This window comes from Mustela lutreola, chromosome 1 (genome assembly GCF_030435805.1).
Source record: "Mustela lutreola isolate mMusLut2 chromosome 1, mMusLut2.pri, whole genome shotgun sequence".
NCBI lineage: Eukaryota > Metazoa > Chordata > Mammalia > Carnivora > Mustelidae > Mustela > Mustela lutreola.
Genome location: NC_081290.1, coordinates 254929230 through 254955346, shown reverse-complemented (window position 1 = coordinate 254955346; position 26117 = coordinate 254929230). Strand labels below are relative to the sequence as shown.

The 26117-nt window shown below is 39.0% G+C and overlaps 1 protein-coding gene across 4 annotated transcripts in view; it reads left to right on the top strand.

The window, feature by feature from the left end:
• The window catches only part of SLC5A12 (solute carrier family 5 member 12), a 54808-nt gene that overhangs the window by 18005 nt on the left and 10686 nt on the right, over window positions 1-26117 (top strand). For all 4 annotated transcript variants that reach the window (XR_009345599.1, XR_009345598.1, XM_059138552.1 and 1 more), the window contains 8 exons: window positions 3968-4097; window positions 5078-5166; window positions 8474-8586; window positions 13368-13435; window positions 18467-18553; window positions 21808-21974; window positions 23586-23689; window positions 25264-25391. Coding sequence is in view for 2 of the 4 variants with exons in the window: in XM_059138552.1 (XP_058994535.1) it covers window positions 3968-4097; window positions 5078-5166; window positions 8474-8586; window positions 13368-13435; window positions 18467-18553; window positions 21808-21974; window positions 23586-23689; window positions 25264-25391 (886 nt within the window). In the remaining 2 variants the exon portion in view is untranslated. The remainder of the gene's footprint in view (window positions 1-3967; window positions 4098-5077; window positions 5167-8473; window positions 8587-13367; window positions 13436-18466; window positions 18554-21807; window positions 21975-23585; window positions 23690-25263; window positions 25392-26117) is intronic.

Genomic DNA, 26117 nt, shown 5'->3' with positions numbered 1-26117 from the left:
TCCTAAGCATTTAGGATTGCAGCTCCTGGTTTCACCCATTTCCCCTTCTGTGGAAAGACCAGAGCTATGACAGGAATTTTGTGAGAATAAGGAAAGATGAAAAAATAAAACTTCTCTTTAGAACAGACTTCTCTGAGAGAATCCAAATAGATTTGGTTACTACAATAGAAATCAGTCAAAATGATCAGTCCAGTTGAACTGCATGCAGCTGGAAGGAAGCCTGCAGTGGGGATGTGTCATTTGTCACACCAGCTGAAGTCTCAAGGTCACTATTGGGGCAGCTGGAGGCCACTCGGAGCCAGCTGCAAATCTGCTCTCACCTAGGAGGCTCTGTAGAATGTTGATTAAATGCTCTGCTTCTGTTCAATTATCTGAGAGCCTGGTGTCATTAAAACATTCCATCAGAGTTTAGGAAAAGCTCTGCTACCTGGGGAAAATACAAACTGAAACATATGTAGGTGAAAATAGATCCATAATGTTCATACTGAACGTGTCCATGGGTTAAAACCAGAAGCAACTCGTTATATATGCATATAATTTCATGGCCAGGAATGCTGATTACTTACTCACTTATTACTCACATCACTGATTGATGTTAAGCCCTCTTGACCTTCCTCACACCCAGAAATAATGTCACCCACCATGTCATTTTAGGTGTGCTCCTTGGAACCTGACTTCATCTCCTCTTGTTTCTAGACCCAAGTTTATCTTTCAAGATTGCTGATCATAAGTGGTGCAAGGAAGGTAGAAGGGGCTGATACCGATTTTTCTGTCCTTTCCCATTGTCATCTTCTGGCTAAGATGAGCACACCCACACCAGTCACTTTTGTTTTATTCCTTTATTTTCCTCATTCACGTCTAAAATCATTGTATTTGTTAATTTCATTTCAGTGATGGTCTGCTTCCAATCCCAGAATTTAAGCTCCGTGAGGAGGGGGGTTCTGTGTTACTCACAGCTCTACCCCAGGACCTAGAAGAGCCTGGTATAAAGAGATGCCTGATAAATATTTTTGAATGAATCAATGAAATAGTTTAAGTTACAAGTAGGAGAATTAGCTCTGTAAAGAATCAAAGTCCATTCCTTCTTTTTTTTTTTTTTTAAAGATTTTATTTATTTACTTATTTGACAGAGAGAGAGAGAGAGATAGTGAGAAAAGGAACACAAGCAGGGGGGATGGGAGAGGGAGAAGCAGGCTTCTCGCTGAGCAGGAAGCCTGATGCGGGGCTGGATCCCAGGACTCTGGGATTGTGACCTGAGCCGAAGGCAGACGCTTAAGGACTGAGCTACCCAGGTGCCCCTCAAAGTCCATTTCTAATGAAAAATTCACAGCACAAGGATTTTAACATTTAATACAATTTTGCCATTGGTTTCTCATTTCCCACTTCAATAACTTGAAATTATTTTGGATAATGTATGCATGTATGGCCATATAACCTACGTCTCCACAGAATGTAACTCTTTCATTCCTCATATTAGTCCCATAATAGAAGGAGAGCAGGTGTGTTAACACTCTTCTTAGAGATGATACAATGGTCTCAGAGTGTCACATGACCTATTTAACATCAGGTGGTTGTTAAGGATAAAGTCTTTTGACTCGCGGTCCAACATTCTTTTAAAGAAATAAGTGATATGAGGAGTACAATCATATTGTACTGAATTTCTACTACTAATTAATTCAGTCATTCAATTATTTATTACCAAAAATAAATAATTCCATGTCTTCTATGTGCCAGAACAATTCTATCGCACTGTGTTCGTTGGAGTGGGGGAAACGAATAAAAAGCAAATGTATATATTTTACAATTTCAGATAATGCTAAGTGCTGTCAAGGTGTAAAGTAGTGTAAGAAGTAGAAACTGATTAAGAGAGCAGGGATGGACTGTTTTGAATAAAAGATGGTCAGGGAGGGCTCTCTCGGAGGTGGCCTGAGTAAAGGTTTGAATAAAGTTGCCCAGAAAGGAGGACGGCAAGAGTACAAACAATGCAGTTAATGGGTATTGACCTCCTCACGTATTAATTGTATCCCCAAAAGGCTATCTCTAAATCAACCCCTCTAAATAAAAACAAACAAATCAACACAGCTCCACAAGAAACATTGTTAGAATACTCTCAAGGAAATAACTTCTAGGATAAGTCCCTTTTCTAATGTAAATAGTATGAAATAGAAACTTCCAAAGGAGAGACTCATTTAACCGGATTTGCTTCATAAATGGGTAGTTTGACTCAAGAGTTTTCTCTGGGTTATGGGCCCAGCACGCTTCCGCTGTGCCACTCTGCTACTGACTCAAGAGTTTTCTGAAAGCTAGGTACACCTGTACAGTATGGGCTTTCAGAGGCTTTGAAATTAATTTGTGTCCTTACATTTAAGTGTGGATGTATCTGATTCCCTTCAAGTAATGACTTGATCCAAGAAAATTCCCACTGTTCCTCTTCTGGCCCTTTGAAACTTTCTCCAGAATAAGGTGGTTTATATAAATCCAGCCCACTTTCAAGTATCCCTTGAGATTAAGAAAACCAATGGGGAAGCTGGGTGGCTTAGTTGGTTAAATGTCTGGCTTTTGATTTCAGCTCAGGTCATGATCTCAAGGTTTTAAGATCGAGCCCCTCATTGAGCTCTGCTCTGGGCATGGAGCCTGTTTGGGATTCTCTCTTCTTCTTCCTCTGCCTCCCACCAGTGCTCTCTCTTTCTCTAAGTAGACAAATAAAATCTTTCAAAATGTTAGGGTCTGTGATCAAAGGAGCAAGACTGATACAAAACACACGTCAAGCAAAGCTTTATTTCTCACCAAGCATCAAGAATCAAACCGACCGTTCAAGGCCGCCTCTTACAGAGAGGCAAACCACCCGCAGCCTCACAGACTAACTTTCATAGAGCAAAGGCCATGTGGTTGAGCCTGGCCACACACAAGTGGCCAATGAGATTGTAACAACACAGAGAAAGTTGCACAGTCATGCTAGGTCACACACGGGTGGCCAGTTGAATTACAGTTCACCCTATAGTAGCTATTTGAACTAGCCTATCACCTTGGTCAGAATTGGCGCCCAAAATGCGGGGCCCACATTCTTTGGTAGTTAGGGAGATAGTATGTGCGTTTACTGATTGGATGTCTCCACCTGGCCTTACTTGTCCTTGTCTCCCCAACATGCTTTTAAGTACATTCCCCTGGGTTGGGGGGGGCAGGGTCAGTTTAAGTTTTACTGCATAAGCAACAAAATCACTGTTTAACCGAGATGGAATCACTCTGGCTAAATAGGCCCTTACAAAAAACCCCCGAAAACTAGTAATATTTTTGACTTTCAAACACAACAATGAATACAAAATAACCATAGGATACTGCCACAGCACTCACACTGGAATAAAGCATATCTTTATTGTACAAATAAAAAGAATTGCTCCCCAGAATATGGTAAAATGACCTTAGGTTTTGCATATTTTCTATCCTCCTTAAAAAACAAAACAAAACAAAAAGTTCAACTTTAAATTTCATCTAAATCAATCTCCAAAGTGATTATTTCCAAAATGTGTCTACTTCTACATTTATCTCATTATCCCTCTGGAAGAAAAGATGTTAAAATGTAAGTTTGCTTTTTGACAGTTTTATGAATTGAGTGGGGGGAAAATCACTGTGAGTTATATAAGATGAGTGATTGGTATGTGAAATTTCATCCAAGAGAATAGATCTTACACTACATGTTGAGATTTTGCAGAAAAACTCCTGATTTCAAAAGGAAAGCCATCAAAAATTTGCCTCATTGAAATTTAATAATCAGTCTAAAGTGTAACATTCTCAAATAAACAAAAATTTGCAAATGTATAAATGTAATGATTCTTGAAGACTGTGGATTTTTTTTTTTTTAATATAGCAAAAAATCCCTCCAAATTTTTTCCTTGAATTTTTGGTAATGTCTTCATCATACTGTAAAATGGCATAGAGACTACCAACAGAGCTTTTTGTTCTTTTCTAGAGCCTTGTATTTTAACTTGTTGGGTCTCTGGATCATTCTGGTGTGCGCTGTCTTCTCTGGCTTAATCATGTACTCCCACTTCAGAGATTGTGACCCTTGGACTTCTGGCATTATTTCAGCACCAGATCAGGTATGTGTTCCCTTGGAACCAGTGGGGAATGGCTGAGATGAGTGTGCTTCTGGCCATGAATAAGTAATATGGGTTCTTCCCTTTTATCCCACCTGGATCTCAAGCCACTTTCTAACCCCTAGAGAGCTGAATTCTTTCCTCTCCTCTTGAGTGACATCACGGCACACCAGGTTCTAAATGGAGGAGTGACACATAGAAGGATGTCTCACCTTGTTCATGAAGGAAAGGCCAGGGGCCAGGGCAAGGTTGAGGAGAGTGGAAGTTAGGCTTGAACCCATGGCTTTGGTTATTGATGTGACATTTCAGTTCTTTTTTTCTGTATGTCTCAAGGTTGATTAAAGATGCTTTATTCTAAAATTGAAGAATGACCCTTATTTCTATAGAGCTTCTGCTCATGCCTTCTCAACATAACTTAAACACCATCACCCTAAAATACTACATTAAAAGTGTTTTCAAAAACTCCATTGATGGAGAAGAAGAACCATCACCTCTCTCTCTTCGGCATATTCCACTGTCCCCTATGTCCCGGTGGGGTTCCTCTCTCACAAATCTGACTACAAAGTAGAACCATAATTCCTAGATTCCCTGAATATGTGTTTTAAGCATGTGTTGTTAGGATTTAAGTGCTAACATTAAGAGTAGACAGGCAAGGGATAGGCGTGTATTACAAACATGGGAAAAATAAAACAAGTTCCTGAACCTTCTGAAGTTCATCCACCGTTTTCCCTAATATCAACTTTCCCTTCTTACCCTTCACCTCCCCTCCAGTTGGAGCTGGACCTCAGCTCCACAAAGTTGGATTAATTGTAATCTCAACTGCCATTGGGTGACACCCTGAGTCCCCACAAACTCCTCTAGTTTTTTTTTTTTTTTTTCTTTTTGTCTTTTTTCCCAACTCCTTTTGCTAAAAAGTGATGTGTTCCCATTTGAGACTCTGCTGCTAAGACCACTGATCCTGTCCGGTCTTCCCTTCCCTTCAGCTGATGCCATACTTTGTCATGGAGATATTTTCCATGATGCCAGGACTGCCTGGACTCTTCGTGGCTTGTGCCTTCAGTGGAACTCTGAGGTTAGTATTTAGACAACACTCCACTCTGACGATGCAGAGGATGATGACGGTAGTGATGGCAAGCACAGTGAGGTGACAAGGGTGATGGTGGTCATAATCACCACTTACTGCATATTGTGTGTCTGCTGCCCTGCAGGTTCATTTGCATGTTCTCCTTCGTTGTTTGAGACAGAAACTGTACTTGTGAAACTTGATGAAGTGCTTTGGATTTGAAGATCAATGGGAAAGCATTAGAAGCATTAACCTTAAAAATACACCCCCCAACTATCTTACCAGCAAAAGATGGGTTTATTGGGGAATAAGAGAGAATGGAAATATGGGACAAGTAAGCTGAGGCAAAACCATAAGTAAGTGTGGGGAACAAAGGAAAGGTCTGCTTTTTTTGAGGAGGAAAGGAGTAAGTCTGGAAGGCTGGTATGGACTAAAAGACTGGTTGGAGAAAACCAGGAGTTCGAAGCGTGGTGGCTTTTCATTGGCTGAGTGGTTGCTGAGGGGAAAGAGACACTTCCCTTCCGGGTGGGATAGAGTAGTATCCAAGTGCAAGGTCAAGTCCCTCTCTTCCTGATGGGTCTGTAGTAGACTGTAAGTGGTAGGGTATGCTTTTGTGAGGAGAAAAGGAGTAAATGACTCTTAGATTTTACCATTAACTGTGATATCAAGTTTTAATTTGGAAGATATTATTTACATCTAAGAATACTTATTTAAGGGGCACCTGGGTGGCTCACTTGGTTAAGTGTCCCACTGTTGGTTTTGGCTCAGGTTGTGATCTCAGAGTCCTGAGATGGAGCCTTGTCTTGGGCTGTGCACTTAGCACAGAGTCAGTGTGAGATTCTCTCTCTCTTCCCTGCCCCTCCTGCTTATGCTCTCACTCTCTCTAAAGTAAATAAATAAAATATTTTTCTTCTTAAAAAAGAATATGCATTTAAGTTAACAAATTGTAAAAAAGAACAAAATACATATGCTTATTCTACTTTTAGGAAAGATTTTGTCAGAGATATTGACTTTTATTAAATTTTTGGCATTTTTGAAGTGGCTATTTTGTAAACTTTTGGCATATTAATCTGTTGCCAGATTTTCAAATTAGCAATATCCTTGAACTTGTATAATGACTTTAACTCCCTTCTGGTGTAATTCTAGCTTAGTGTACTACTGAATTATTTTTGCTTACATTCTTTTTAGGATTTTGCTTCAGTAACACAAAGTGGTATTATTCTGTGGTGTTGAGATTAAGATCTCAGGGAAACTCAGGACCAAAAAAATGAGCACCAGAGGATTAACCTCAAGGAGTGGTGGCATTCTAGCTTTTATTTTGCTCCTCTCTATAGAGCTTTACTTATTTATCTACTTTTTTTTTTTTTTTTTAACTCTAAGGCTGAGTCTCTCCAGACACAGAACATGCAATTGTCAACAGATAATCTCCCCATAAGAGAATGGATGGATCTTTTGGTCTCAAGTCCAAAACTTCTAAGAAAGGGACACTTGGACAGTACATGCTATAGGGACATTCCTTCTGCTACAACTTTACGTCAGATGTTGAGTTTAGAAAGGAAAAGACAGGAATGGGGATACAATAAAGAGAGAGTGGTAGAGAGATAGGAAAAATTAAAGAGAGATCTCTACCATCTTACAGAAGTTTTAGAATTTGAGAAATCAGCATACGTCTAATATACTTGACTAAAATGGCAACCCAGTAGAGTTTCTATATGAGCCAAAGTCAATGTTTTCCTTCCACTCTTTCAAAGAATTTAAGGGTCAACCCGAACATGTGAGACTTCCAGATGATATATTTTGAGACAAAGCTGTTGGGAATATGGACTCTTTTTACCTGGACACCTTTCCTTATTTGACTTTCATGGAGCCACAGGTAGAAGGAGAGTCTGGCAGGAAACACACAGCATGCCCTGATTCTCAGGAAAAAGAGAATGGTATCTCAAAGTACTTACAGTTTCAATTCCCCAGAACTGGGTCTTGGGAAATTTCTACTTGCAGTAACTGGCACTTAAGGAAGGAACTTTTAATTTTGCATACAAAGGACCTGAAACTATTCCAACTAAAATAAACTACAGCTGAAATTATTCTGCATTACAGAAAAAGAAAATGTTTGGGTTTTCTTCCATGCTGTTGCCAACAGCTAGTTTGTCTTCACATGACCCCTGGAGGGTAATAAAACAATTAGCCACTGAATATCAGTGGGAAATTTACAAACAACTGGCCAGGTTTTGTTCATCAGCTCACTTCTTTTCCAGAACTTTTCTTTGTGGTTGTGATTTTGCTTCACATGAATTTAATACTGTTACCTATTTTAGTAACTAAAATATTCCTGGTCTATATGAAGAATTAAATAAGATTTCATTCTATTCTGAAAAGAAAACCCAACTTTCAGGTTCTCTGTCATCAAAGTGAGTTTTAGGACCATAAGACTGGACTGTGGTTGAAAAGTCAGAGAGAATATCAAATCTTTTATGTAGTTTTTTCCTTTGTCCATCTTCCATCCTATCTTTTGCTCTGTTCTCCTTTACGGACTGCATTCTAAGCCTGGGGTGGCTTAAGATTGCTGAATGCAATAAGCTTTCCAGCCAGAGGCATTTAAGAGTAATTGTTCTTTTGCTCTAGAATATCTTTTTCCCCCCAATTTGCATGTGTTCTTTCAGTGCCTATCTTAATCATCATTTCCTAAGGGAAGAATCCCCTAACTTCATATTAGTTTAGGACTCTGCAAGGCATACTTTTATAGCACCTTGTTATTTTCCTTCTGAACAACTGTGATCAATTGTGTAAGTGGTTGTTGAATGTCTGTGTTGCCAAGTGTAAGGCCTATGTTTTTCTTGTTCACCATTGTGTGTCTGGTACCTAGAATGAAGACATGCATTAATGGTATGAATGAATGAATGAATGAATGAATGAGTGAATGGTGAGGGGCAAACTCTACTGAGATACCTGGATTAGGACAGTCACTGCCTCCAGCCTCAAGTTTAACCTAAACACACACACACACATACACACAAAACCCATTACTGCCTGCCAATTCATTTAATGTCTTGTTCAGGGGCACTACTAGGTATTAGAGCATGAACATCAAGCTTCTTCACTAGAGTCTGAAGAAATCAAAGAGCACAAAGCACAGAGGCAGCTTTGAAGAGTGAGTAGGCAGGCCACCTAACTCTCCTGAAGCCCCAGAATAAGGACAATATGTCTGCATCTGGTTTTTGTTTCTCGAGCCCTGCCTTGTCTATTTGCCCTGAATGACGGGGCAGGCTGGTCAGCTTTATTTAGCTTGGACTATGTTCTCGCTTTTCTCTCCCTGTAGCACCGTGGCTGCCAGCATCAATGCCTTAGCAACAGTGACCTTTGAGGATTTTGTCAAGAGCTGTTTCCCCCATCTCTCCGACAAGATGAGCACCTGGATCAGTAAAGGCTTATGTAGGTACAGCCGGGGCGCCTTCTACCCATGAAATGTGCATGTGGTACGTGCTCTTCAGGACTCTGGGCCCAAATGCACCCTGAGCGTGTGAGGAATTGTACATAAAGATTCACACTTCCAAACCTGTCAGGAGGGTAACAGGAAAGAATTACCAGCTATTTTACCTTTCACCAACCTTCCATTCGACACTCTTCTGTCCTTATCTCACACTCTAGGTTTGTCACTTCAACATCTGTTTATGCCTTCTTCAGACCATATTTTCATCCCTCTACATGGAAACATGTTCTGCTCTCTATGGGTCAGTCAATTTGTCTACTAAAATCAGATTATTTCCTTTTCTTTTTATTATTTATAATTTTTATTTACTTTCTTACTTACATACTTATGTTTAGTACAGTTGATGCACAGGGTTCTATTAGCTTCAGGTATCATGGTGGTTTGACAAGTTTATGATGCCGAATTCTTTTCTAGAGAATTTTTTTTTATTATGCAAAACTCTGGTGACCTCACTTCAAGGAATAATTGTTCCTTGCATAATCACACAGTTGCATATTATGTTGATGCACTCATCATATTGAATTGTAGTTTTACAGAGTTTACTTCTTTTTAAGTATAAACAGATTATATGTTCATTCACTTATTACAAAAAATGTAGGTAATTGGAGAAAATATATGTACCTCCTAGGATAGTATAGCGAGCATTTTCCTGTGTCATTTATACAGTATTTGAACACATGGTTTTTGAATGTGTGCTTGATAGTCTACAAAATGCCTTACTTTTTTATTTTTATGTTGTTACTTTTTAGAATATTTTTCAATTTTTTGTTATGTCATGATGATACCCATATACATTAATCTTTGTTGGATCTGTAATTTTTTCCTAAGTAAAAAACATCCAAAAAAATTACCAGGTCAAATAACACAAATCCATTGACAGTTCTGGATTTATGTTTTGAAAAATATTTCTAACATGGTCCAATTAATAATATTTGTGTGTGGCAGCAGTGAGTAGTGACATATTTCTCTGTGCCCTTTACCTTAGTATTTTAAAAAATTGATCAAATTCATGGACAAAATAACATCACATTTTTGCTTTAATTTACATTTTTATATTTATAGTGCATTTGAACATTTTTCGGATGATGAATAACATTTATATTTTTTGTGAAAAATCTATGCCGTTTGTTGATGAGATATCAGAAATTTTGTCTGTGAAATCTCTTCATGTATAAAGGAAATGTGACCTTCTTATGTTGTAGAATATCCCCCAGATTTTTTAAAATACATTTTTGATGTACAGAAATTATAAATACATATTTGGTCAAATATATGTATCATTTCTTTTACTATTCTATCCTTTTTTTTTATGCTTACATATTTCTTCCCATTCAAAATCCACTTATAGATTTCCTTATTTTTTTTCTGGATTGTAAATAATTTTATATTTTACATTTAATATTAAATGTATTCAAATTATTTGATCTATGATTTATGATGAGGACATAAATTGTTCTTTTCAATTATATGGCCAATTTTCTAAGTATCGCTAATCCAATAATCTCCACTGGTTGTTAATATTTCAGTAATGATAATATACAATATAAGATTCTTTCATCTGTAAGGATTTAACGATCGTATAGATTATTTTCATTTAATTAAATTATCAATTGTAGGATGAATACCATCTTGTATATTATAGGGTTTTTTTTAAAGATTTTATTTATTTGAGAGAGAGAGAGATCACAAGTAGGCAGAGAAGCGGGCAGAGAGAGAGAGGGGAGGAAGCAGGCTCCCTGAGAGGCAGAGTCTGACACGGGGCTCGATCCCAGGATCCTGGGATCATGACCTGAGCTGAAAGCAGAGGTTTTAACCCACTGAGCCACCCAGGAGCCCTTATATTTCATACATTTAAAAGTAAGTAAATTGCAGACATCAGTACACTTCCCCCTAATTATTTTAGCATACACATTATTAACTAGAATTGAATACTTGCTTAAAAATTCTTATGTAAAATTTACCTATAATAAAATAGACAAACCTTAAGTACACATTTGCTGAGTTTTGACAAATGCACATAACTGTGTAACTCAACCACTACAGATGAGAATCATCATTACCTTGGCAAGTTCTCTCTTGCTTATTACAGTCAATCCCCTTCACCAACATCCCCCCACTCCCTGCCCCAGGACAAGCACTATTCTGATATTTTCCACCATAGATTAGTTTTACCTGTTCTAGGATGTCATATACAAGAAATCACACCGTACATGCTGTTTTTGGTAAGACTCCTTTCACTCAGCATGTTTTGGTTTATGAGATTTATCCATGTTGTTTGTATATCAGTCGTTCATCCCTTTTTATTTCTGAGTAGTATGACAGTGTATGGATATGCCACAGTTTTTTAAACTTCTAATTCTGTTGATAGACCTGGGGTGTTTCAGTTTGAGTTTATAATGAATAAAGGAGCTATGAGTTCTCTTGTACAAGTCTTTCTGTGAATATATTTTCATTTCTATTTGGCAAATACTTACGAGTGGAAGTGCTTGGTCAATTTTCATTTTTAATTTTTTTATAGTTCTGCCTTAGCCCAGTTGGACCCATTTTCACCTAACTTTATTGGTGTCGCACTCTATCTTGCCATGTTCCACCTCACTTACTTGCTCTTGACCTGAACTTGTTTGCTTCATTGAGTCTGTGCTTTTTTGCATCATATTAAAATTGCCAAACAGTTTCTAAATACCTTTTTTTTCTGCTTCCTAAGGTAAATTATTTCTAGAAAAGCATACTGTGCATTTGAGCTTTTAGGTTAATATATGCATGCCTTTGTTTGGCAATATTCTGCTATGGATCCCACATTTCTTTTTTCTTTCTACGTATGCTTGAACAAGGAGAGATCAATGCTGACCACGTTTGTTAACTAGGTAGGTGAATCGCCTTAATTCTTTTCACTACCTTGCCAAATGGATTATGCTAATAGCAGGTAGAGGGGCATTATTCCCAGTACAAGTCCCAATTTCTAAGATATTCAGAAATATGCTGGTTTATGCCCATGGTTTATTGTCTGATCCTTTGAGCTATTGTGACATTTAGAAAATCCATAGCATTGAACTTTCTCTCCCTCCCACATTGACTGCTTTGTTTGAAGTGCCGTACTCTCCAGATATCTATGGAACCCCCCCACCAATTTCCCCTAAATTTCCTGCCTCGCCAGTTGCTATTAATTGTAATCTGGTGGAAGTATAATATTTGGGGGAGAAGGGGAATGAATCATTCTCTAGTCAGCACAAAAAATTAGAACCTCTGGATTGACGGATGACTGCCTAGAGTTTCATTTGAACAGATAACTGTTGGCCCAGCAGAAGGAAAGTCAGTAGTAGACAGAAAACATGTCTTTTGTTATTTTTTTTTTCAGGTACACAGAGTTTTCCTTATTCATGAAGCAGTTCAGAGTCAGGGCAGACATTGTTGTTTCCCAATCCAATCTACCCTCTTTAAGGATAATGGGAACAATTTTAGAATCCCAAAATGTTTTGATTGATCAAACTTGGTTTTTAGGGTTGTTGTGAGCTTCCTTATTTTTCTGGCTCATTGAGAAGTTGGAAAGTATCACATTGGAAGTTGGCAGCATGATTTCGTTTTAAGAGGGAGTTCCTGATAATAAATATCATGAATATCATGATTCAAACCTAAAATACAGTAATAATAATAATAATAACAGCAGCAGCAGCAGCAGCAAACACACAGTACTTTCTAGGTACCTGACACTGCTGGATATACTATTTACATGTAATCCATTACTAGAATGTGAGATCCTTAGGACAGGAATCAGGTGCTGCCTTGAAAACTCTAGCACTGGCCAAGTGTCTGACATATGGTCAGTACTCTGCACTACGACAGGTCACATTGGGAACTGAGCGAGATATTTAGCTGGGAGATCATTTCAAACAGAATAAACAAAATCATTTTCTCTCCATTTCTGTCACTGTATCTCTGTCTATATCTCCAACTCCTTGTCTCTTTCTCCCTCTCTTATTTAGTTTAGGGGTTATAATGGGAAATGAATGAGGTTTTAAGATGATTTTTAAATCAAGATGTACAAAACAAAATTTTTTTTTTTAAAGATAGTTTAAAAGAACTCATCTTCTTAAAAAGACGACTAAGACGCACCTGCTTCTTCACTCAGCGATCTCCCTTGGTCCTCGGGGCCCTGCGTGAGATGCTTCAGGGTTGGTACTCTGATGGCTCTTGGGGATCTCCTATGTAAATATGGAAACAAATAATATAATATATCACAATATCTTCAGAAGAGTGGTAAGAATAAAGCACTAAAGGAAAAAATTAGAAAAACTTTCCAGAGCTTCAAATGTTGTGAGGTAAAACATATAGATATTCAACCATCTTAAAGATGAAGAACTGTCTGCATCCCAGAAAGGTCAGTAACTTCCTCAGCTACATTTTGATGAGTGGTCAAACTGGAAGTACCTCCCACTAACTGGGCCTGGATTAGGTTAGGCTGGTGCCTTTTCCACATTTTCATGTTGCATTCACATGATGGCTCTCCTCTTGAATCCCGGAGAGAAAAACTTTGGAGGCTGGCTTCCATCCAGCTCCTTTTACCTGACTGGGAATGAAGTCTCCCACTGGTGATGGCTGAGTGGCCAGGATAGTTCTCACTGAGATCCCTTCCAAAAGGGTTTGCCTCAGAGACTATCATGGGCAGGAGCTCAAGAAATCCCTCAAAGCCAGCTTGGATGATGGTCATGAGTTTTCTTTCTTTCAGGTCTCTTGTTTGGTGTGATGTGTACCTCCATGGCTGTTGCTGCATCCCTCATGGGGGGGGTCGTGCAGGTAATGAAAGAGAAAAAAGATGCTTTTGATTTCAGAGCAGCTCTTACCACTTTCTTTGCTGAAACTTTGCCTGTTCCTCCAAGCACCATTTGCTGAGACTCCCTGATACCAGGTCCAAATGAAACATACCTATAAAAATTTAACCAAAATTACTTTCAGAAGGGGAAACTATTAAAAAACCACTACTGGAAGTCAGTGACATGGTACACCATAATTAAATTAGAACCCCTTTTAAAAATCCAGATCTGAGACTATATGACTGAAATAAAAGTAGAAGTGATAATTATAATAGCAAAACAATAAGAATAATCTCTATTAATTAAACAGTTAACTATATTCTGTTAACTGTTAACGGTATAGGTACTGTTCCAGATGTATTACCTCATTTAATCACTTCTCTCAGGGTAGTATAATTCATATACTGACATTACTGATGAAGAAACTAAGAAGTAGAGAGGTGAGAGGATTGTCCCAGAGTTGCACAGTTAAGGGGCAGGGGAGATGGTATATGAGCCCATCTCTAACTGCCTCCCATCTGTCCAACTCCCACTTCCACAAAACGACCATGCTAGAAGGAGCCTCAAGGATCATGGGTTCTAGCATCTTCTTTTTGGAGATGATTATAGAAAAGAGTGAAAATATCCTGCTTAGGTTCTCCCCACCAGTCAGTGGCTGAGTTTATGGCCCTCGACTCCCGAGCCTCCTCTCTTCCCTCTGCAAATCGCTCACTTCTCCAAGCAACAGTAGATAGGCCCATCTTCACATTCTACTTCCGCCCTCTCCATCCCCCTCGTATCTTTGCATCATTTCAACATCTTTTGTATTATCTTGGCATGGCACATGTTTTCAATAAATGTTGCTTCAACGAAGTGAAGAAGGATGTGTGAGGAGAAACCACTGATTTTTATAGGATGTATTTTAGTTTGCAGAGCTGTGCATCTTTCTTGATCCTTCCAAGGACTACCTATGTAGATTCCGTTCTTTGCCTTTTGAGCTTCAGGGCATAGTTCTGGGAGACCGGGGACACCATAATCCAGCTGTCTACATAAAAACCTGTGGGTCCAGAAACCCAGTGCCCTCTCCAGTAAGCTCAGAACTTACTGTTTCATCACAGATGCATGATAATCTTTTCCCATTTTTTTCAGTCCTTTGCTATTTGCTCATGCACACAACAGAACTGGCAGTGTGAGTGACCTCAGCGGCTAGCTTTCCACCCACGCATTCACAGGGACCAAATTTCCAGGTTGACTCTGAGGCCTTGGGCCCCATGGCTTCCTCCTCTTATCCCAACATTTACTATTAAGAAAGTATCATCGTGTTGAAATTAGTGAGAATTTGAATCACTATATTGTTGTCTCACAGAAGTGTTTGCATTTTAATCTTACTTCCAATTGAGATAGGAAGGGCTTTAGCATAGGCAAGGATCCCTCCACGAGCAGTATAAAAAAGCTTACTGTGAATTGGGAATGATTGTGAAAGTTCTCATCTGCTTGTTCCACTTGTCTCATCTGTTGGGTCCACTTTCTGGATTGTTTAAAATGTTTGCTGCCTAGGGGTGCCTGGATGGCTCAGTGGGTTAAGCCTCTGCCTTCAGCTCAGGTCATGATCTCAGGGTCCTGGGATCGAGCCCCGCATTGGGCTCTCTGCTCAGCAGGGAGTCTGCTTCCCCCCCACTACTGCTCTGCCTACTTGTGATCTCTCTCTCTCTGTCAAAGAAATAAAAAAAAACTTTAAAAAATAAATAAAGTAAAGTAAAATGTTTACCTCACAGTTCACACAATTTAGGAGATGCTGACTGGCAAGAGATGACAATTCTGAGTTCTTGTTTCCTAGAAGAGATATTGTCTATAGGATAACTGTCTCCTTTCTTTGAATATGTCTAATTTAACTGGTACAGAAAGGCACTAATAATTCCCCTATTTAATTTTGCAAACAGCTTTGCTATTTTGATTATAATGGGACATTCATGTTCAGGTTTTACACATGGGAAGGCTGAAGCCTTAATCTCATGGATGTGAGCGATAGAGCTAGGTTTAATTTCATGTTCACAAAGCTATCCCCTATTCATGGTGAGTGTTTTGGGTGGTTTTAGGGGCAGGCAGCTTCAATCTTCTTTACTGTTTTAGTTTAGGGCTTTATAAAGTGTGTTCTGGAGACTTTCGACCTGTGAAATACTCTAAGAAAGCAAGTTTCCAATGTCAAAGACATTTGGGAAATGCTGTACACTGCATTCTCCTCTCAGAAATCCACAGCCATATTAACACATTGAAAGCCCTTGAAAGTCTCAAAACAAAGAAACTTGTTTCACTTTATTTTTTATTTTTATTTTTTAAAGTTTTACTTATTTATGTAATCTCTATACCTAACGTGGGGCTTGAACTCATGACCCTGAGCTCAGGAGTTGCATGCTTTTCCAAATGAGCCAGGCATCCCCTTTTTCATTTTAAAAAATATGTTACCATAGACCATATGTTGGGGACAACAGGGGGTGGTGGTGTTGGTGGCAGAAATAGGGGGAGGGGGAGATAGCAGCAAAGATCACCCCTTAACTGGTGATTTGCAGAGCTCCTTTTGGGAAAGGTCATTGTATCCATTATGCTTCTATCTTAATGATTATCATCTAGTTCTACCAAAGGCCATGATGACTTCCATGCATGCTCTTATCTTGACTTGAGAAAGTGCTTTCTGGGTCCCCACATAGTCCAGCAACCAAATGACATGTCTCAGGAAACAGAGAGCTCACTACTAATAATAATAGTGGATAACACCTGAAACAAATGCAGCACTATATGCTAATTAACTGGAACTAAAATTACAATAAAGAAAAAGAAAAAAGAATAATAGTAGATAACATGTACTCTGGAGTGTTTAGTCACTATTCTGGCCTTTCTCAGATTCCACATTGAATACTCACAAAAAAACCCACTAAGCAAGCTAAGTTATGATCCGCACTTGATCTAGGAGAAGGCTAAGGCACAACAAGGCAACCGCCCCAAAGTGTATGTTCTTAGTCATCATCCCTGCTTACAGGAGTGACTTATGTGAGATTTGCCCACTGCAAAGAAAGCTGTTGGATGAACTTTAAGCCTTCCTCCAACTGAAACTGCTTAAGAACAGTAACAAAAAGAAAGATTAAAAAAATTAAAATTAATTTAGGTGTGTAAATTACAGAAATATATATTTTCAAAAGCCAGAAACTGTTGGATTTCTTTTTTTCTTTCTATCACATGAAGACTGTTTCTTGCAGAAACATATTGGTTGATGACTTTATAAGAGATCATTAATGTTTTTTTCCTCCTCTGGGGAACATGAACGTCTTTCCTAAACTTATTGATTCTCCCATATAATAGCTAGTAAATTAGCTTCCAAATTCAGCAACAATGGCAACTGTAATTCATGTTATCAATCAACAGAGGAAATGTCAAGAATATTAAACTAAGTCCTGAGTTTGAGGAAGAGTATCGACTTCAACCTTATCTGTCTCCATCCTGTAGAAGATCCATCTATGGCACCGACTTCATAAAAAATTAACCCGGAAAACAAACCCAACAATGCATCGCAGCTCATCTTTCTAGAGAAAAGAACTTACGTTACAGCTGGAGGGCACTCGACGGCCTCTCGGTCCTGGCTATTTTTCATAAAGAAGACTTGGAAATAGAACGTATCTGAATTAATAAGAGAAGACTCACCAAATCATAGTAATGAGCATCAGGGTTAGAATCCAAATTCAAGAACTTGTTAGAATCCAAATATCCTATTAGTGATGGGATCTTTCAAGAACTTTTTTCCCTTAAACAAGAGCAGGAGGCCATTATGAGGGCTTGTGTTCTTCACTTCTTCTTCTTCTTCTTCTTTTTTTTTTTTTTCTCTGTAGACTGCCCTTAGGAGAGAAAAATGTGGGTTTTACAACCAAGCAAACCTAGCTTACATCTCTTAAATCTGACTTTTCTCATTTTCTAAATGGAATTATGCCTTTAATATATTTTCCATCAGTATGGTTTTCTCATCTATAAAATTTAGTTAATGGTACCTACTAAAATTGTGAGGATGAAATGAAGTCATGTATCTGGAGTGCCTGGTAGCTCCTTTTAACCATCTGGCACATTGGGGTGCCTGACAAACATTAGGTACATATAGGATCATTAGAGCATCCTCTTCTCAGTTGTTGATCTAAGAGCCTTACAGTTCCATTGTGACAGCAAGATAGGGGCTGTACTGAAGGATAGCTAGCTGTGTGTGTTTGTGCACACATGTTTGGCACTTGTACACACTTGTACACTTGCACACATTTCAGTGCATGTGCATGTCAAAGACTCTTGGGAGGCCATAGAAAAGGCGGCAGGCCAACAGCAAATTAATTTAATGAAAGCTCCTTACCAATTCAGCTCCCACCAATTCAGTAACAGAGGCAAAGAGATATGGAAATGCGTTTGTCAAACCCCCTCAATTTCCAATGAAAATAGAGCCATGAAAAGGAGAGATGAGATAGGGAGTGTCCCAGTGGCCTCCCCATCATGTCCCAACTTCATGCTTCAACATCTTTGAGGTATTCTGGGTGGGATGGTGGGAGTGGGGTAACCTATTATGATCAAAATGACAGAATTGTTCAAACTAAACTAGAATAGGTGGTCAGTCATGTAAGATATGAAATGTAAATTATTGATATATTTATTTGGTATATTACAAAATGAAGTTTTTTGGTAAGACAGAAAATGTAAGCAAATCAGTGAGTTCCACATTAAGGGAAAACTACTACCAAATCCAAATTACTGGTGTGTACATACACCCACACACACACACACACCCACACCCACACACACAAACACACAAATGTATGTTTGTATGTATTTTTATTATTACATAGTGCTTATCTCCCCAGGAGGGAAAAATGACTTCCAGAAAGCACATGATTAATGATTGCCACCATCAGGATTAGGACTAAATTTTATCCCGTGTCTGAGAGAGAGTGATGTCAGGTGACTATGGATTCGGGGGAGTGGGCACATTGATCTGATCTGTCTTGTTTCGCAGGCTGCTCTCAGCATCCACGGCATGTGCGGGGGACCAATGCTGGGCTTGTTCTCTCTGGGAATCGTGTTCCCTTTTGTGAACTGGAAGGTAAGGATCCTGCATGTCTCTCCACGATTCCCAGCTCAAACTGAAGTCCGACTTGTTGGGATGACCACTGGGTGAATCACTAAATTCTATCCCTGAGACCAATACTACACTATATGTTAACAAACTAGAATTTAAATTAAAAAAATAAGTAAAACAAAAGGTCCTGGATCTACCTTTCAAATTGTTTGAAAAGTAAAAACTAAATAGATAAAACTGAAGCCCAGCCATTTTCTCTCTCTTCCCACTTCTCCTTGGAAAGGCCATCTCTCCGTACCAAGAAAAAAAAAATGGTGGCTATTTTCCAGAGTAGAACTGGAATCTCTGATTTTAGTGAAGCCTTCTTAGATGCAGGAAACAAGGAAAGTAAGCCTTCTTAGATGCAGTACCAAATGTCATGGCATCAAACTTGATTCTCTAGGGTTTAAATTGTCGTCCTTAAATTCAGAACCCACCAAATGAAATTTTAAAAATATAATGAATTCAGGAATAATTTAGGTTAAAGAAAATTTTGAAAACCTAAAAAAAATCTGAATTTCATTTTTTTCCATATTTTACCTAAAATTATAACAAATTTAATTAACTTAATTAACTTATTTAAGAAGGACAGAGTAAACAATCCTAGTATATTCTGATCTTACAAACTAGTAATATATTGTTAAGTAAATATTAGTTGGATGACTTTATGTAAATATAAATCAAAGTGAACATTTATTTGGAAAAATAATAACTCTTTAAAATAGCTTTAAACTCATAATTTTCTCAATCTAGCAAAACTATCTTTTATTTTTTTACTATTGCCATCCATACACCTACATGCATATATTTTTAGAAATAAATATTCTTTAGACTACAGAAAATAAAAAAAAGAAATCTTTGGACTACAATAAACCTGAATGCATATTTTTAAATATACTTTAGGGTGCACGATGAAGCCTGAGTCACATGATCTATCTAATTAGGTTTCTGTGGCTTTCTGACCCTTGCTGACCTCTATTCTAGTAAATCTTTCAGAGCTAGGTAAAGAGCATGAATATGTAGGGAGCATTTGGTAATTTGTAGTGTTTCCCTGAGAGTCATTTTTGTTTTAATTAATTTTTCTGATATTGAAGTTGACAAGGATAAGTATGTTTTGGGGAGATGATATAAGAGAAGGCAATGTCCTGGCCATGAAAAAAATAATAATGAACGATCTAACACCTATGTCCTTCTACACGTTAACTTCTTATCTATGTTAGTGAATTGTGGCCCTTCTATTTAGTTCAGAAAACCATCTTGTTCCAGGTGGAGGAAAGGAAACATTACAAATTTGGGTCACCTCCCCCCGTTATCACTGGCCATGGCTGATCTGAGCTCTCTTGTGATCATGGCTGATCACAGTTCTCTTTCCACAGAATGTGGGTACAAACCCAGAATCCTTCCAAGCTTGGCTTCCTAGGCAGCTACTATCACTCACTAAGGGTGAACCTCCTACTGAAATCCATTCACCCTGTACTGGTAGGCCAGGGGACAGCAAACTAGACCCCTTAAGCATCCTGTTTTTGGTATGGACAGCAAGCTTAAAATGGTTTTGACATTTTTAAATGGTTGGAAAAAATTAAAAGAAGAACATGGGTATTTCATGCCCCACAAATATATGAATTTCATTCTCAGTGTCCATAAATAGCTTTACTGGTCATAATCATTCTCCTTTGTTTACGTATTGTGTATGGCTGTTTTTGCGCTATATGGCCGAACTGAGTAGTTGTGACAGACACTGGATGGCCCACAAACTCTAAAGTATTTCCTAGCTGGCTGTTTGTAATAGAAGTTTGTGGACCCCTGGTCTAGACCAAGACACAAGTATTTGAATCACATACATTGCTTCAGTTTCCCCAAACAATAATGAACAAAACATTCTAGTCCTCTTATCAAAAAGTCTTTTCCTGGGGCACCTGGGTGGCTCCGTGGGTTAAAGCCTCTGCCTTCTGCTCAGGTCATGATCCCAGGGTCCTGGGATCAAGCCCCACGTCGGGCTCTCTGCTCAGCAGGGAGCCTGCTTCCCCCTCTCTCTCTCTGCCTGCCTTTCTGCCTACTTCTGATCTCTCTCTATGTAAAATAAATAAATAAAATCTTTAAAAAAAAAAAAAAAAAAGAAGAGTTATGACAAGGATGCCTGAGTGGCTCAGTCGCTTAAAGCCTCTGCCTTCTGCTCAGGTCATGATCCCAGGGAAGCCAGCTTCCCTCCCCTCCCCCGCCCCACCTGCCTCTCTGCCTACTTGTGATCTCTGTCTGTCAAATACATAAATAAAAAATCTTAAAAAAAAAAGTATTTTCCTGAATAAATAGAGGAACTAACAAGTTGTTTTCTCTCACAGAGAAGGCTCAACTGTCAGCAGAGGGTGGGAGCGTCCAGATTTTATTTTCCTGTTGTGGTCACCACTAGACCACTCTGTCTCCTCTACAGGAGAAATGACTCAATCACTCACTGACTTTCCACTGTTTATCACGGAATAGAAACCTTAAACAGCAAGACTAATAAATATGCTTGCTAGTATTTAGACCCAAAGAAAAGCTCCAAGCTTGTGAGTGAGGGTCTCTGCCAGAATTTCTGCCAGATATGGGAGAGAGAATTCCTATACAACAAGTTATCGCTGTCAATGAAAAATGACCCCTTTGTCTCCAGTTTCTGAAGTTGTCTTCCCCAGCTGCCGAACCTCTTCTACCAGGAACCAGGGTCTCAGCAGGTGTTTTTCCCTTCAGTTTTGAAAGACAATTGGCAGATGGCCCTGTATAAGTTTAAGAAGTACAGAATAATGAATTGATTTATATATAGTGAAATAATTACCACATTAAATTTACCATCATCTCACACAGATAAAAAAAGAAAAAAGAGAAAATTTTTTTCCTTTGGAAAAGAACTTTTAGGATGTACTCTCTTAGCTTTCATATATATTATATAGTAGTGTTAACTATAGCCATCATGTTGTACATCTCTCAACAGATTAAATGGTAAGATGAAGCTAAAAGGTGGGGAAAGATTTCCTTCTAGAATTGTAAAAATAGTGACCATTATGACATTCTCCAATGTTTTCATTGAGGGAACAAGTGATTTCTTAATAAAACTGGAAAAAAGGCAGTTTCGTGGGCTGTTTCCAGCTCACGTGGCCAAGATTTGGGGTGGAGAGTAAGACTCTCTGAGGCATGGGTTCCTCATCTCTTTTTCTTTCAACAGCTTTATCAAACCTCTCCTTAACTTTTGCTTTCCCTCCATCAAGGGTGCATTAGGTGGCCTTCTGACTGGAATCACCTTGTCATTTTGGGTGGCCATTGGGGCCTTCGTCTACCCTGCACCAGACTCCAAGACATGGCCCCTGCCTTTATCCACAGAGCATTGTGTCCCATCTAATGTGACAACGTCAGTGCCTACAGTGTTACCTAGCAGGTATGTGGACCTTAATGATGGTGTTCGGTCCCAGAGAGTGGGGCACTGGGATAGAGGAAGATGCATGCTCCAGAGATAAGGCCGATGGGCCAGATCTTGCTTTTCCTGTGAGAATCCCGCCAGGCAGTGCCCAGCATATGCAGGGCTGTTGACTGTTCCCTAGATATCCGTTACCCTACATCCTGGGATTCACAAGCGTGAGCTCAGCAAAAGCATTAATCAGAAGTCTAAGTTCAAAACAGGAGAAGTAGTGGAGGGTTTGAAACTAGGTGCATGATTATGAGGATCAGAGATGGTGCCCTTGAAAGAGTAAAGGACCTGAGTAGAATAGGTTTGTGAACAATGAAGAGAACCGTAGTGGACCTACTTAGCTGGGGGCACTGCTGTGAACTAGCACCTTCTCGATCAAGTTCCAATGGGTTTAACAAACGATTTTCCTTCTCTTTCTGGCCGGAATAGGTCATTTAAGATGCCAAAACACAGGAGATAATATGGTGTAGGGAGAAGACCATGGTCTTTGGAACAGAAATGCCTGGGTTTGGTTGTGGGTTTTACCACTTATCCACTCTATATCTGCATAAGTTAGTAACTTGTCACTTCTTGAATTCTTAAGTCTTTGAAAGAAAAATGAGGGCAATCATCTTTATTTTGCTGCTGCTTGAGAGGATTAAGTGAGAGAAGATACCTAGAGCCTGTGGCACTGTCCCTGACTTTAAGAAATGCACATTCTCACTCTCTCATTATTTGTAGAAACAAATCTAAGAAATGTGGGATAGCTCCTTAACTCTGCCTATCAGGTGGAAAAGTTGTTATGGGCTTTGCTGAAGGATGAAGTAGGAAGAGCTACATTCTAGAACTGTTTTGGCTCCATACTCTATGAGCACTCCATTATGTTGCTTCCTCATGCCTCTGAGTGTTATTCACTTTAGAACCGTTCCTTTCCATAAATCTTACAAATAACACCAACCTATTATACTTCCCAAGTTCCCCATGTTTCTTCCCTCCTGCCTGTGCTTTTTCCATCCTCTTTCCTTAGAGTGCTAAACCGTGGCCCTAACTACCTTCTTTGCTTATTAGCTATTCACTAGTCTTTAAAAATAAGCTCAGGTATTATCTCACACGTAAGCTTTGGTTTGATACTCTTTTAAATTTAAATGTTCCCAGAATCTTTTGCTCCTATTCTACCGAGGTACTACGGTTCCTTTATTGTTGCCCATTAGCTCCCCTTATGTAGGCGTTGTAGCTTACTCATCTTTTTATCTCCAATATCTGTCACGATTTTTGGCACTAAATCTGGGCTGGATAAGTATCTGAAGAATGAATAATACAAAAGAAATGGGAGGCACAGTCCTCCTTGTACTTCTTATAATTTAGTATCTCCATGGCAATATTTGCAACGCAAGGATGGGTTAAATGGAGTGTAAGACCAAGCACAACTAGTCTACAATTAATTCTTTAAAAAAAAGAATAACCAAATGGCAAAAAATTAAAATGTTGACATTTTGAGAAATGCCAGTTCCTGACAAGGAACGGTCAGTGGTCCTCTACATCACTGTGGATTGTGACGTGAGAACTCGTGGAACTGCTGACACGTGCTGTTGTCATCTACAGACCTGCCATCGCCGACACCTGGTATTCGCTCTCCTACCTTTACTACAGTGCAGTGGGCTGCCTCGGATGCATTGCTGCTGGAATAATCATTAGCTTCATAACAGGTGGGGTCTTTAGAGTCCTCTCTTTGGGGCCAAGGAAGACATGGACTAGCCTCACGCATTGGCGGACTAGGTGGATGACTTACTGGTGTGATTTTGGATGCCTGCAAGAAGCCCTTTTTCCCAGAGACAGATGTCTACTCTCTCCAAGCTGATAGGCAAAAACATCCTCCTGATTATCATATAATATTATTGCTAACCCATATGACATATGTTTTAATTTTTTATTTAAAAATATTTAAAGATTTTATTTATTTGTTAGATAGAAAGAGTGAGAGAGAGAGAGAGAGAGAGAGCATGAGCAGAGAGAGAGAGAGGGGGTCAGAGAGAGAGGGAGGAGTAAACTCCCTGCTGAACAGGGAGCCTGATGTGGGGCTCGATTCTAGGACTCTGGGATCATGACCTGAGCCAAAATCAAAAGTCACATGTAAAAAAAAAAAAAAAAATAGTCAGATGTATAACTGACTGAACCAATTGTGGCCCCACAATATTTATTTCATAAAGATTAGATAGGTTTTATAATCTACATAAAAATGTGTCTAGTACACAAAAGGCACTCACCAATAAATATTAATAAGGGATTAAGGATAGTAAAATTCTATTTGGTTGAATGTCTTTTGACAGAGTGACATAATGCCAGGGAATATATCATTTAAATTTCAAATTGGAGCTTTATAGATCTACTTTTTTTTTTTAATCTCTAGAAAGAAATTTGAATTTGGAAAAAGCTTGTGGACAGGCACAATGTTTGGTACATACGAGGAATGTGTTCAAGGTTGTAATCTCTACTCGGCTACCCCAGCTAGGGACATTGAGACGAAATTGGTTATTGAATTAAAGACAGCCATTGAAGGAGATGGGGCATATTTGTGGAAAAACATCCCCCTAAACAAACAAAGAAATCACTGTATTTGCAAATGGTTATCATTATACCAAAATTTAGAAAGGTTCTAGTCAGGGAATACTGTCAGTTTTTAAATTTTGGTTTGACTATCAAACTTGACTATTAAGACTGACTCTTAAACTATAGCAGGGTTTGAAGGAAAGGGTCAATAGACAGTTATATTTTAATGATTGGAAAGGAGATGTGAGGAAGGCCTAGGCTAGCTGGAGGGAATGTAAGGGTATTGCTGATTCAGGATCCTGGGGTAGAAGGAAGAAGAAACACTAAAAATAACATTTTTAATTTTACAAGTAATGACTCTGATGACCTCTAATATACCTGATACAGCTGAAAAACAGTTTTCCTAGAGGAAGAAATACAATTCCTGCTATTCCTCCTGGTGACCTACCAAAGGGGAAAAGTAGAGTTTTCAATAATCCATATCTAAAAATAAATATGGTGTCTCTGCTTAACTCTGTACCTGTGAGTTTGCCTGACCTGACAGTTCGAGGATATTTAAAAACTATCCCCCCACTCACTTTGAGCAGTTACCAATTTCTGTCTATTAACTAGGCAGGCTTATTTTCACCCTTACACTAAGAAATGACCTACTTAGTAAGTAGACAATACTTAAACTCTTAATGAAGCCTTGGAAGCATGTGATCACCTCATCCATCTGTCCTTCTGTTAATAGGTCACCAGAGTGGAAAGGATATTCAACCGCTGCTAATTAGACCAGTTTGCAATTTAGTTTGCTTTTGGTCTGAGAAATACAAACAACTGTGCTGGTGTGGTGTCCAGCACCACGGTGGAACGGAGCAGGTGAGCCGATGTTTGATTCTGAAAAACACACACACGAGCACAAAGAGATTCCCTCTTTGCCCATTTGAACCACCTGCACAGGTGACTGTGAGAAGGGAAGGCAGTGAATGTTACAACCCAAATCTAGTTTCAACATCAGTTACCCCAGCTAATTAGCTTCTGAGCCTGTAAATATGTGGCTCTGTACATGTATCTTTGGGGAGAGTTGCTGGCTCTGCAAGTGATCAATTTCCAAAATTCCTTTTATCCCTTCTAAGGGGGAATTCTAGGAAAAATATAAAAATGAACTGTAGAAAAGGAATAAAACAGGGGACAGCTGTCTAGTATCATGGTGAAAAACATAGCCTTGAGAGTCAGTCCTGGAAGGAATCCCGGTTCTGTGTCTTACTTGCCTTGGGTAGATTGTTTAACCTCTGAACTTCAGCTTTTACCTGGGAACCAGAAGGAGCTCATCCCGTGCCATCTGGACACAGACATTTCTAGCTCCATGAGGTATAAATAGAGAGTCAGATTGACAGGGGGAATTTCTTAAATAGAGAAACAGCAGGATGCATACATTTCCTACCCCACTGAGAGCTGCATTTAGAGCAGGCAGGGCTAGAGACACTATCCAAGTATCATTAGGATCATGGCTACCAAAGACCATCAGGAACAGCCTAGGGTCAAACCAAATTGACTTTGTTGACTTGATGCAGCTCCTGGGGGTGGGGACACTCCAGGGAAGCA